General features: G+C 41.4%; 2 protein-coding genes across 3 annotated transcripts; both read right to left on the bottom strand.

Annotated features, from left to right (window-relative positions):
• Positions 1–482: 482 nt before the first annotated feature.
• LOC113712536 (glycosyltransferase family 92 protein Os08g0121900) lies at positions 483–5,143 on the bottom strand. 2 transcript variants are annotated; one of them, XM_072066889.1, is made up of 2 exons: positions 2,923–5,143; positions 483–892 (listed from the first exon to the last, which is right to left on the bottom strand). In XM_072066889.1, the coding sequence occupies exon 1, from the start codon at positions 4,956–4,958 to the stop codon at positions 2,937–2,939; it is 2,022 nt and encodes a 673-aa protein (XP_071922990.1). In that variant the 5' UTR covers positions 4,959–5,143; the 3' UTR covers positions 483–892; positions 2,923–2,936. The 2 variants fall into 2 exon arrangements, with proteins under 2 accessions (XP_071922990.1, XP_071922989.1); XM_072066888.1 differs by lacking the exon at positions 483–892 and adding an exon at positions 2,326–2,771.
• Positions 5,144–6,800: 1,657 nt separating this feature from the next.
• Positions 6,801–12,321, bottom strand: LOC113712535 (uncharacterized). Its single transcript, XM_072067392.1, has 9 exons — positions 11,727–12,321; positions 10,776–10,812; positions 10,566–10,644; positions 10,414–10,459; positions 10,233–10,331; positions 8,806–8,874; positions 8,385–8,730; positions 8,120–8,277; positions 6,801–7,901 (listed from the first exon to the last, which is right to left on the bottom strand). Exons 1-9 carry the CDS (start codon positions 12,249–12,251, stop codon positions 7,071–7,073), a joined length of 2,190 nt encoding a protein of 729 aa, XP_071923493.1. The 5' UTR covers positions 12,252–12,321; the 3' UTR covers positions 6,801–7,070.
• Between the last annotated feature and the right edge of the window lie 194 nt (positions 12,322–12,515).

The raw sequence follows: 12,515 nt of genomic DNA, 5'->3' as shown, positions 1-12,515 counted from the left end.
AGGACCACAAAAGATAGGAATGATTTTACACATACATCAAAAAATATAACAAGTATAAATTACAATTGAAGTGCTTCAAATTATCAATTATTTTCCCCTCTTTGGCACACCACAAGCATGAGATATCATCAATTAATCCATTTTTAAAGATGCTTCAAATTGTCTTTTGTTAATCGCTCTAAATCACCGCTGCCATCCCCTTTGTTAAACGGCATGTCTAAATCACTTCGTTTATCAATTCTCCGCTTCCTTTTCTGGCTCTCCCCCTCACCTTTTGACATCTCTCTTACTTTACATAAGTGTACGTAGTTGCAAGTATGAAATATATAATCCAAATAGAAATCCTATATAGCATGCTCACGAAATTGACTATCCAAACGAGAGTGCGTTATTTTAAGACCGTCAATACATTCGATTGAATGACAAATAATTATTCATTAATATTATTTTTTTTTCCAAACGATAACAGATACTACAAATAATTATTCATTAGAATACAACTATTCCAAACCTAGTACTTTCCGAAATAAGCGCATCCGTTTCCGTTTCAGGACGACGTGGTGCTGACTTGAATGTACGCCAACCCAATCCATGTTGGGCATGGCTGATTGATTGCATCGCCAGACTCTTCCGCACGTTTTGATTTCAAATTGATCATTGATGATCCATCCGGCCCTGAATACGCGCGCGCCGCCCATTACTTTCAAATACGCCACCTGATTCCGGTATGGGACATGGGCTTTGAGTATCAGTCTGCCAAATCAAGGCACTATTATGGTTTTCAAGTTCTGCAACTACTAGTTGGAAAATCTTGACATCCATCCATAAGACTTGGTAGCTTGTTCTGTATATCATGGTTCACGATTCTGCTCCTGTACTGCTGCCTTTGTTACTTTATGTATCGAGCAGAGCAATTAAAGATGGAGGGAAAACAGATCAATTAGAGATGGAGCAGCACGTGAGGTAACTTTTAGAGCAATTAAAGGAAAAGATCAAGTTTTTAGGCAAATTGTGCTGATCACTCGAACAATAATATGCACAATCTGCAATAAAGCGAAACTAGGCAAAACAAGGAAAGAACGAACTTTGTGTACAACTCAAATCAAGCTCTTAACTGCGCTTTGAGATGAGATGCAAAATTGGGATTCATGTAAAGCCTGATCGTGAATTGGTGAGGCCCCCTCTCTCGCCTTTTCTTTGCCTTCTGACTCTGTCCTTCCTCTGTTTTTTCACATTCATACTGCTTGAACTTTGCCAAGCTTATTAGGGCCTTGGCCTTAATTCCAAGTAGGAGTTTTTTTTTTTTTTTTTTTATATATAAAATTTATGTATAGATTATGGACACTTAATTTCAACACAAAGTCCACATTATAGAAAAAAAAAAAAAGGAGAAAAAATAAATTTTTAGAAACTAAGAAAAAATAATACGAATCTGTCTTCATGCAGTTGTCATTTTAATTAATGGATGCATCATCATCCATTAATTGGCAAGCATTCGGCATCATAGCACATAGGTACATGCGTGAGTGTGTGTGTTAATTACCAACCTTCTTGATCATCGTGAATAATACCGAACCTTCTTGATCATTGTGAATAAGCCTTTTTTCGACGATAGATATTTAATAAGAAAAAAGTTAAACTACACTCAGAGCATACTAGAGAGACAGTCTTACTCAATCTAAGGGAAAATTCACCATCCAAGCAATTGCTGATCGGAGAAAAGGTCCGAGGACCTTAAGTCTGGCTATTCACCCGTACTACGCTTCGATGCGAAACAACTAAGGGAGCACTCGTCCTTTTTTTTCAAGATCATCCACTGGAATCCATCTAATAGTATTGCTATTCTATTTACTAAGTAGTAGTAATACTTGCGCATCTTTCGTTTTCCAATTTCACAGATCCCACTCCCTTCCCCACGAAAACATTATTGAAAATTGTCAAATGCAGTAAAGATAAGAAAAGGTTACGAGCATCAAAACAAAACAAGGAAACAACCAACATTCTGTCTCTCTCTCTCTCTCTCTCTGTACCCTTAATGGGTCCGTTCGTTCTTTCTAGTAGAAAAACAGAACAACAAAGTGGTAAAGCCACAGGGCCTCGCTAACAAAACAAAATATTCATTCTTCTTGTTGCATTTGCACCTAACGAGATCAAGTGAATACCTACCTAAAATTGTGGCCTCCCCTTCCCGGAGCCCAGGTCATTTTATAGAGCCTTGAATATTAGAAGAAAAGCATCTATACCTAAGAAAATTAAGTGAATACCTAAAATTATGATCATTTTATTTCTATCTTTTCATACGTAATCGAAGAAGAATGGAAAAGATTCTTCAAGCTTCTCAGGACCCAGCAGTGCGTGGTAAATAACTCCGAAGCCCAAAAACTGCGGAGGCAATTAAATGGAGTACTCTAGTCTAGATACAAAGTATGGAGAGGTGTCTATAACTTCCTTCCGGCCTAGAGTAGTAACTTCCTTCCGGCCTACAGAACTACTACTGTACTGAACTCTACATGTAGCTAATAAAGTATACGAGACACAAAGCTCCTGAAGAAAATGAAAAAAAAAAATAAAATTATAAACTACTCCATAAAGCTACCAGCCGTCGTCGTCGTCTTGCAGCAGCCAGAAGCAACCTTACACTGGTATTATATTCCTTTCCTCCTAAATGTCCCTTCACTCTCTCCATTAATCATCCTCTCTCATTCGTATGAGATTCTCATGTATGCTCAGCCACCACCTCACCTTCCCTTCCTTTGTGAACAAGAAAACGACTAACGGAAGAAAAGAATTATTCTTCTACCAAAATACTAGGAAATCAATATGCATGAAGCACCTCTAGGGGGCCAAAAATTTAAAAAAAAAAATTTATATATATATATATATATATATATTTTAAATTACTAGTAATAATTGGGTTCTCACCCGCCAGCTGCCGGTCACCTTTGCCAAGCCATCCTGTAGTTGTTGTGAACCTCGGAGGAGGAGGAGGCAACTTCGAGTGCGAACCATTTCCGGGTGAGGTCTTTCAAGCCGTTATCAAGCACCTCACAAAACTTTCCAGGCCAACCCTGAGGTTCAACGGCTGAAAACCCTAGCCCTGGGGTTCTATCATTGGAACCAGGGTTCACCTGTTGCGTCCAGTCCACCACGTAAGCCGAAACCCGTCTTCTAAACTTGGTCTTGAACTCCGGCCACGCCTGGAATTTATAGTGATTCACCAACGCTTCCCGAATGCTCAACTTCCTAGCACAGTACCCGGGCTTCAAACTAAAATGGTGTATCACGTTCAACAAAGAATTGTCCACTGCATCTAATAACACTATAGACTTGTGCCTGTTTTCGAGCTGCTTTCTGCAATTGTACCCTTGCATCACTCCCTCTGCAGGATGTTCCGTCCGGTTCGACGGCCCGAATTCGTGACACCCGATGTGAACTTGCCCTAATGACAACGATGCTAATTCTTCGGCGTTGGACGTTAATATTGATCTTTTATTATTATTGTTGTTATGATTATGATTAGCATCATGAGCATCATGATCATGATCATCCGTTGGGGCCCCGACTGGCGGTGGTAACGTGAGTAGGGAATGCAACATGGAGCTTGATGGGCTTGACGAATTGAACCAGGAAGGAGAATAAATGAACTCGTCCACATCAATGTAAGCCGTCCAGGTACAAGAATCCTTAGCATAAACGGCGCTGTGGGAAAAACCGGCCTCCTGCGCCTTGGGCCAATACCAAAAGTAGGTGTTTACATCGTAACCTTGTCTCACCAGCTCTTCCACCACGTCTTTCAAGTTGTCGTCGCTGCCGTTATCGTAGAGCAGGAACCTTTGCACCCCAATTTTGGAATGATAGACGACCCATTCTTTCAAGAACTTGGCCACGTTGTAGACCATGGTGCAGGCGCACAGTAGCGCCCTCCCGCTGCTCTTCGCAGCTAGCTTGCGCGGGGGGTTATAGTAGGCGACGCTGGGGAGAACCCGCTTATCCAGGACGGTTTCCAGGGTAACTTTGATTCTCTCCGGATCCTCCCCGGCAGGAGGAGGACTCCTACTGCTGGAAGAAGACGAAGAAGAAGAAGAAGAAAATAGAGGAAACGATGCGTTTAGTTCGGAGGGTCGTTGACAACGGAAAACTTCCTGCATGGAATTCGTAACGGCAGTTCTCACCCCGTTTGCCACGTCATCGCCCCGATAGAACACGCACTTAAATTCCGACGGCTCACGGTTTATTCCTTGCCGGTGATTCAGCCCCTTCGCGAACACCACCACATCGTCCTCCGTCGTCAGAGAATCATACGCCACGTAGGTCCACCGGAGCATTTCCGGGGCCGGAGAACTCCTCTGCGGCGGTGGTGCGCGGCTCTTCGTCAGCACCGGCCTCGGGAACGGCAATCTCCGACGACTCCTTTCTGGGAGGACGCACTTGAACGTCGCCCTGTCAGGGAAATGCAGGACGCCGGCGGGAGTGGCCGGCGAGATATCGCCGTTGGGAAACGAGCACAGGTATTGGCCGTCGTCGTGTCGGTATCCGCGAGGATGGGTCATGAGAGTTGGGGTGTGCTCGGGGGAGACGATGACGAGAACCTCCCAGTCGGGGAGGAGGAGGGAAACGGTGGAGAGGAGGAGGAGAGGGAGAGGGGATGGTTGAGGAGGGATTTTGGGGTGGTGGGCGGGGGAGAGATTTTCGTGGATGGCGTGATTGATGATGGCAGTGGAGGTAATTGTAGTGGTGGTGATTGGTGGGACAGGGGGGGATTTGGTTGGTGGAGGACGGCGGGGATGATCATCATTTTGATCATCAACAACATCAAAGTTGAGGGCGGTAGCGGTGGTAATGTTGGGGAGGGAAACAACAGCTGCTGGGTCGCGATGAAGGTAATGGTGAGAGAGGAAAGCACAGAAGAAGATGGAGAAAACTACGTAAAGGAAGGTTGCGCGTAGATTTCGGGCCATGCCCCTCTTGAATCTTGAGATGATGGCACAGCAGGAGGAGGAGGAGGCGGTCCGGTATCCAAAATCACAAAGAGGAGAGAATCAGAAATAGTATACTAATGATTGATTGACAGTCTTAGTGCCATGAATTGAAGCTGTGCGTAGTCGTCGTAGTGTTATACTTTATCAGTTGTTTACTTCCCCCAAAGAACTGAATAAAAAGGAGGAGAGTGGGGAGTCAGCAGCAGTGCAACTGTACAAGGGACGCCATAACAAACTTTTACTTCAGAGAGCGGTATCGTATTCGTACGCCGAAGAAGGAAGAGTTTTCTTTTTCCTTTGGAAGGAGAAGAACGGGAAGAAATTCGTTAATTGGGACTAGTAGATCAATTTAATAATTCAAGAATCAAGGTTGAAAAAGGGAATGGTAGAATGAATGTGGGGTTGAGTCCGATAAGGTGAAGGTTTTTTATTTAATTGTTGGATTTGATTTTGGCAATCCTGACTAGGGATTCTTTTATATATGTATATATATAAAAGCATTTATTAAGGGGGCAGCAAATCTCTCTTCTTTTTCCCCCTAACTGATTGCCTGTTGCGTTGTTAAGAAAGGAACATACATTCAACGCACCGCCACTAAACCTTCAGAAAATTACTAGTTGCTTATAGGGAAAGCATAATCTTGGCTTCACTCCGATTTTACCCTTGATCACAATCTTTTTAAAATTACTAGTTGTCAAATTTTGTCCCTTCGGGGGGACGTCCAATAAAATTGGAACTGAGTGTCAAATTTTAATGACCAAAATTTCAGGATATCCTAAGCCAAGGAATTGATAGATATTTGATATTTCACCCCCTTTATTTTCATCCATCCTAAGCCAATTAGTGATATGGATGGTGTGTGTATGGATATGATTTCCTTTTCTTTTTTTTTTTACTTTCACGCACACACATAGTAGTATAGTACCCATAGTTATTAAACCCGGCCCGGGGAGGAACCCGGTGAAAGAAGTGGGTCAACGGATTACTGGTTCAACCAGTGGGTGAGTGGTCCAACCGGTGGGTCACTAAATATACTTAAATATTATATTTTATAATTTTTGATATGGTTGAAATTATAATAAACTATACCATAATAAATACTCAGTTAGTCCAATTTATTCTAAAATCATTAATTCTTATAAGAATTAACGAATTCTAAATTTAATTAGTAATCAATCAAATATCTAAGTGTAATTATCTAATTTATTTACGAATTTTAAGTACAAAAAGTTATTAAGAATAATGTTTGTCTTTAAAATGAATTGTCTAATATGCTTCTTTTTAAATCCATTCATAACTTATAGAATTTGGGGAATAATAAAATTTTATTATAAGATTCCAAACAAATTTGTTTTGCTAAAATAAAATAAGAACAAAGGTATAATATATAATATCGAAGGGCTAAATAAGCACCAAAGGAGTTGCTGGTCCAGTGGTGAGGGCGCGGTGTTCTTCTGCATAAGGTCCGAAGTTCGATTCTTCCTAACAGCATTTTCTAAAAATTTTGACACAACAACCTGTTCCTTATAAAATCGTCCGGTTCAACCGAGTCCATCGGTTGAACCGCCGGTTCTTTGACAAGTCAACAGATTCCTTGCACAAACGATCTAATTATCAACCCAGTCCGATTTCATGGCCGGTTCACCGGGTTGACCGGTTGAACCGCCGGGCCGGGCCGGGTTTAATAACTATGATAGTACCCTAACCTTTGTATGGATATGATTGTTAGTAAATAACTTCCGCCGGCACATTCATCAATTTTCTTCCAAAAGCACTTAACAGTGGCATTCAGAAGCTGTTGTTAAGATGTGACAGTTTGAGTGGAAGTCAAATGAGCTTTTGTTAATCGTGCTTTCATGAATAAGCTACAAATGTTCTTCAGTTCACTAAGTCACATTTTCAAATCTTACAATAGAATTCGCCTACCTTTGGCCTAGAATGCTGAATTACATTAATCTGTACAAATTTTTCCTTCTATATTTCACCTTAATGACCTGAAGCCCTATCCGGCTGTCAATAAGCCCAGCACTGCATTCAGCCAAATCAAAATGGTGATGCAACCTTAACAAAAAAAATTATTTTAACTTATTGTCAAAGCTGTAAGGCCAGGTCTGGCTGCTGCGGTGAACCAATCTGTAAACTAGAACTGGGCGAGGCTGACGCCTGCACTCGGACGTTAAGGTCAGGTGGAACTGCCAAGGGTTGTCTGTGTTGCGCCTGCAAACATCTGGCAGTCATTCCCACTTCAGATGGTACATGTGAATCAGAGGCCTGGCCTAATAGGTTCCCACGCTGAGATGTACCCCGGTTTTCTGACAATTTGATTTCTTCTGAATTCCCTTGGTATGCTGGACGAAGGGACGAAACATCCCCTGTGGCTAACACGCCAAGCATTTGATCAGATATTGAGCATCCTTCCAACCCAGACTGTCCAGCTTGTATGGTTTGTCTTGCTAATCCCACTTGAGAGGATGGGTCACACCCAAACAAACTACTGAAACCATTTCGGTTGGGGTGAAACAGTGATTTATGCTGAGCCTGGAAGATGGCTCCCGCTGTTGCCCAAGGAGAGCCACCAGCCTGTTCGGCTAGCTCATTCTGACAATTCAATCTCCTAACAGCTTCAGCCATTTCTGGAGATGGCCTGTGTGCTACAGCAGTACTTAAACCAGAAGAAGACGGTGTTACTGGTCTGCTTGGATCACGGTCATGTACCAATCCATTTGCTTGTTTCAGCTTCTCAGCTGACAACAGCTGTTGTGGTGCGTCATTTTCTTCCACCCACCCAGGACCAAAGGCCAGTCCATCAGGCAGAGCAGTCTTCAATTTTCTAGAGGCAACATTCCATGCTACAGGCCCAAGATTTGCAGCATATCTTGCCAGGCTTCGTGCATAAGCTTGTGGCTCCAAGTGAAGACCTACCTGCATCAGCACCACGGAAAGGCAGTTTAGATTCACTCTAGCTTTCAGCCAAAAGTAAGGTTGGGGAAAGACAACTGCACTGACTCCAACAAATCATTGAATTATAAAAGCACGAGGGAAGTGACCAAAAATCATCAAATGGGTGATTCTAAATCCTCCACAAAGACACAACAAAAGTAAACTCTTAATATCATATACAAGTTCTCCGAAGAACAAACCGGCAGTAACCGCTTCATATCTCCAAAGGAATTCCACAAATAAGATTCATTGCTACTGGAAGTTGAAGGGTGGAATTGCTTGTAGGTATCACGCCTGTTCTCATCCACTGCAGAGAAATGTTTCTTTCCATACTTCATGTCTGCCCTTAGAATAGATGCTACAAACCACATGGAAAAAAAAGAAAAAAATTGTTGAAAATTCAACAAGAAGAATAAGATGATGACATCTAAGGATTCAGTGTGTGAGCAAGTCCAGATCCAATACCTGGAAATTCACTATTCCAATCAACCAACCAGTCAGAATAATTTTCACCATTGCGTGAGCGATAGGAAGTGCCAAATGCATCATTAGAACGAAACCTATAAAACGCAGGTCCCTTTCTTAGATTGTAACCATTAGATCCAATTGCTTTATCTTCCGCACTAGCAAGAGTTGCACCTGAGGAGAGCTCATGACCAACACGATCAACAGGTGAACTCTCAAGAGGCTTTTTCAAATTTTTGCTTGGGGGTCTCCCCCTTCGAATGACTTTGGGCTGTGGTTCACCATTATCACCTTCATTCCTCAGATTCTCAAAGTCCCGTTTCGCCAGCTCTCGTATGGACCGAGCCTAATACAGGCCAACATTTAATATAAAGCAGAAAAAGATAACACACACAAGAATTACTGAAAGACTGGTTCCCACCTGCCGAAAGTAAATTGTATCAGGTGCATTGTACTGCATTGCATTTGAACATAACAACATCACATCAGCCTGCATCAACAAGAAGACAACATTAAAAGAGTCAAATAAATCCACCCAAAAATCCAATTGAACCCCATACATCATAAAACATCTTGCAAAATTTTCAGACTTCTTCTCATAATAGAGGATTTAAAATGGTTCAAGTCATCCACCAATCTTATACATAATTCTCCGGAAAAAAGGGAAATAGATGAGCAATCCCATCACCATAGATTAGAAACGGATAGACACAGTAAACACCGCATCATAGCTATAGTGAGATACACCTATGTTGCCAGGATGTCAAGAACACCTATAGAATGATAGAGGAGAAGTGATGTCGTATATAGTGCAGATGATGATAGTAGCTAAATTATTTATTCTTATCTTCACCACATTTAAAGGAAGGGCCCCAATAATAAAAAAAAATTGATGTAGGCCAAGTGGCCACCTTCAAAAGCCAGTGCAGTCACAAATCCTATGCATGAGAATTGCTAGCCAGGCCCCAAAAAGAAAGAAACAAAGAAAGAAAAATAACAAAAAGGAACCATTTCAAGTAACAAAGACATATCCTTGCATCGCATAAGAATCTTGCCAGGATTCTTTCATGCTGTTTTTAAACTTATGGAGACTGATCATAACCGAGATAAGTTATTTAAATGCCAGAAGGTCCAAATTAAACAACTTAAGAAATTGTTTCATACAATGAGTAGCTATGAATTACATTAGCAGGTCCAAATCAACAAGCATACTATTATTAGCATTAGCAGGAGAGCATAACCCTGGCTAAATGAAGGGAAATCTCCCAGGGCAAACAGGGCCCTACTAGGGGAGGACATCAATTAAATCACCAGATGTTTCTTAACGTTCCACAACTTACAAACCACATAATGATCCAAAATCAGACAATATACCTCCTTCCATCATAAGATCCCTTCAATACAAAAAGTGAGTCATTGCCTACCGGAAAGGGAAATTGCTCAGACATCAAAGACAAAAGTCAAACACAAAAATTCTCACTTCCCAAACAATGGTTAAACAATCTCTGAAAGCATATCCAGGAACGAACCAGCACTGATGTTTTGAAGCTGTATTTGAAACTGAGAGCCGAAAAGTTTCGCGGTACAGAAAATCTTACCAAAAGCCAGGTTCCACAATGAAGTTTATAGTGATCCCCCAAGTACACATAACAAAAAGAAATGCAATAAAATGCAGAGCCGAAAAAATGACATTGGAAAATTTCGCAGTGGTTTAATTTGCACTAAAAAGTTGGAACATCTATTTTCTTGTGGATAAATAATTTTGCATTTTCAGTCAAAATCATCTTAATGTTATAGTTGCACGAATTGGATGTTCAACACCCAAGCACATGGACAAATAAAACCAACCTCCAGTTCTTCCAAATTCGAATAAGATCCAGCATCAAGTTTCTTCCGTAGAGTCCAAAAATCCATTGGATGTTCAATGATTTCATGATAATCAGGAAGCTACAACGATACCATTTTAACATCAGTACAGTGAGTGAAAAGAAGGACCAAATTTTATACCAAATCACTATAGCAAAAGCACCTCATTTGGATCCGCAGGCTCTGAGAATGCTCCGTAAGTGTCCTTCCTACAATCCAGGAGACTGTGGATAAGCTTACTGTCGCAAGCAAAAACTCAACAGTACTAGGAGAAACCGAAATAAGCTACTAAGAGAAAGGAAAAATACTACACACTTTTGAAGTCTGTCAAGGACGAACACCAACATCTTTTTATCTGGCAAAGGTGTGGTGGGCCCAATGTCCAGAGATGACCCTGTCCACAAATCAAATGACCAGAATTATTTTTTTTCCTTCTAAAACAAAAACCAAACGAGAACACGTGTTGGGAAATTCCCAACATTATCCCCCAAAGAGATGCATGGCTTTGACTGGAACGAAACGAACCATGAACAGTGTCCGTCGCTTTCAAAGCCTTTTCCCCCTGCAAAATTAGCCCAACCAGCTGTTAGCTCCAATCAAGTAAAGCTTACAAGGGTTCATTAACCATCAAAGCAACAATAATAAGGGCAATGAAGCAGCAGCTAGAAAAGCAACAGCAGAGTACAACTGCTAAAAATGGGATGTTCCTTTTACTGCTATAAATATAAATGTCAATAATCAGAAAAGACAAATCCCAACTTTTCAAAAAATATTACGCTGCGCGTGAATATCAGTAGGTGGGTGGCCTATATATGTTAAAGCCGGTTACACACAAGAGGATATAGAATAAAATATTAACAGTTGAGAGCAGGAATTTTTACAAGCTCAGCTAAGGGAGAAAAAGAGGAGAGGCGCTGGGTGGGTGCGTTTCCAGGTGGGGGGGGGGGGGAACCCAGAAAACTGGACGCAAAATTTTCGTAATACTAGAAAGTAGAAAATAAATTAAGTATTAATTTAAGCAACCAGATAAATAAATATGGGCTTCTACTACCCATTTGCAAAGCTTGACTGAGTCAAAACCGCACTTCAGAGTTCAGATCTTTAAAGTCATTTATCTACCAAAAAACAATTTTTTTAAAAAGGGAAAGAAAAAAGGTTGAATTACGCGCGAAATCCCAAAAGATATTAATCACATCTAGACCCAGAAAACTCAAAATCTTCGAACAAAGAAAACCGAAACAAGCATGCCGCTCTTTTTCTAATTTTCCAAAAATAGACGAATATTTGACTCCGAATTTGATTTTTCAAAAAAAGCTTCCAAATAAAAGTAATCCCAACCATCATCCTCTCCCCAAAAACACAAGGAAGAAAAAAGAAAAATGCATACGCATCCTTATATGCAAGTATAAGTAGAAGAAGGCGAGGACGGGGGGAAGAAGGCGAGGCCCAAAAACAAAAATTCCCAAAATTGAGGACCTGATCGAAAACGACGTCGTTAGATCTACGATCAACGGCATTGATCATACGTTTCCTGGGAGAGGCTTGGTGATCGTCTGGGTCGTCGGCACCGGAATCAGCAGCGGAGGCAGAATTATGAAAATGCTGTTGGGTGGATTGGGGGAGACGCACAACAAGCTTGACTTTCTTCTGCTGCCTTTCGTCGTCATCGTCGTCGTCGTCGTTGTTAAAGAACTCGGAGGAGGGGGAATTGTAATTGGTGGGGTTCCGGCGAGTGGATCGACGGGTAGGGGTGGAATTGTGATTGGGAGGAGGAGGGGCAGGGGGAGGGGTTAGGGTTTTTTGTTGCTGTTGTTGTTGCTGCTGTTGACGCTTTTGGAGATCTAAAAGAGAGGGTCGGCCTTTCTTCTTCTTGCGCTTCATCTCTACTACTAATTGGGCCGGTGGTTCCGGTTCCGGTCCCGGTTCCGGTGGTGGCGTGGCTGTTTTTGCTGCTTTTGCTATTGTTGCTCTTCTCGTTGTTGTTACCGCAGCCTTACCCATACTCTAACTATTTCTCACCCTTTCCCTTTTCTTTTTCTTTTTTTTTTTAATATCCGTTTTGCTGCCTCACTGGGACTCTTATTGGTGTAGTATTTCTTCTTTTTTCTTTTTCTTTTTCTTTTTTTTTTTAAGCTACCCCATATCATATACAGTTGTATTTTCCATTACTCGCAGTACGTGTTTTGTAATCAAAATTGCTGGAATAGTCCCTCACCTTTTCAAGAATTTTATTTCTATCCCCCATATCTTCAATTATGGTAATTT

Source organism: Coffea arabica, chromosome 10e (assembly GCF_036785885.1).
Source record: "Coffea arabica cultivar ET-39 chromosome 10e, Coffea Arabica ET-39 HiFi, whole genome shotgun sequence".
Taxonomy (NCBI): domain Eukaryota; kingdom Viridiplantae; phylum Streptophyta; class Magnoliopsida; order Gentianales; family Rubiaceae; genus Coffea; species Coffea arabica.
The sequence above is the reverse complement of the archived record's forward strand: the minus strand, read 5'-3'. Positions and strand labels throughout refer to the sequence as shown.

What these genes read in the sequence shown, in the direction of transcription:
- LOC113712536 (XM_072066889.1), bottom strand. Translation starts at nt 4,958, where the DNA reads ATGGCCCGAAATCTACGCGCAACCTTCCTTTACGTAGTTTTCTCCATC.
- LOC113712535 (XM_072067392.1), bottom strand. Translation starts at nt 12,251, where the DNA reads ATGGGTAAGGCTGCGGTAACAACAACGAGAAGAGCAACAATAGCAAAA. An exon ending in CGAATTTGGAAGAACTGGAG is followed by an intron (nt 8,875 to 10,232) that starts GTTGGTTTTATT and finishes TTGTTGATGCAG; the next exon opens with GCTGATGTGATGTTGTTATG. An exon ending in TTGGAATAGTGAATTTCCAG is followed by an intron (nt 8,278 to 8,384) that starts GTATTGGATCTG and finishes TGTGGTTTGTAG; the next exon opens with CATCTATTCTAAGGGCAGAC.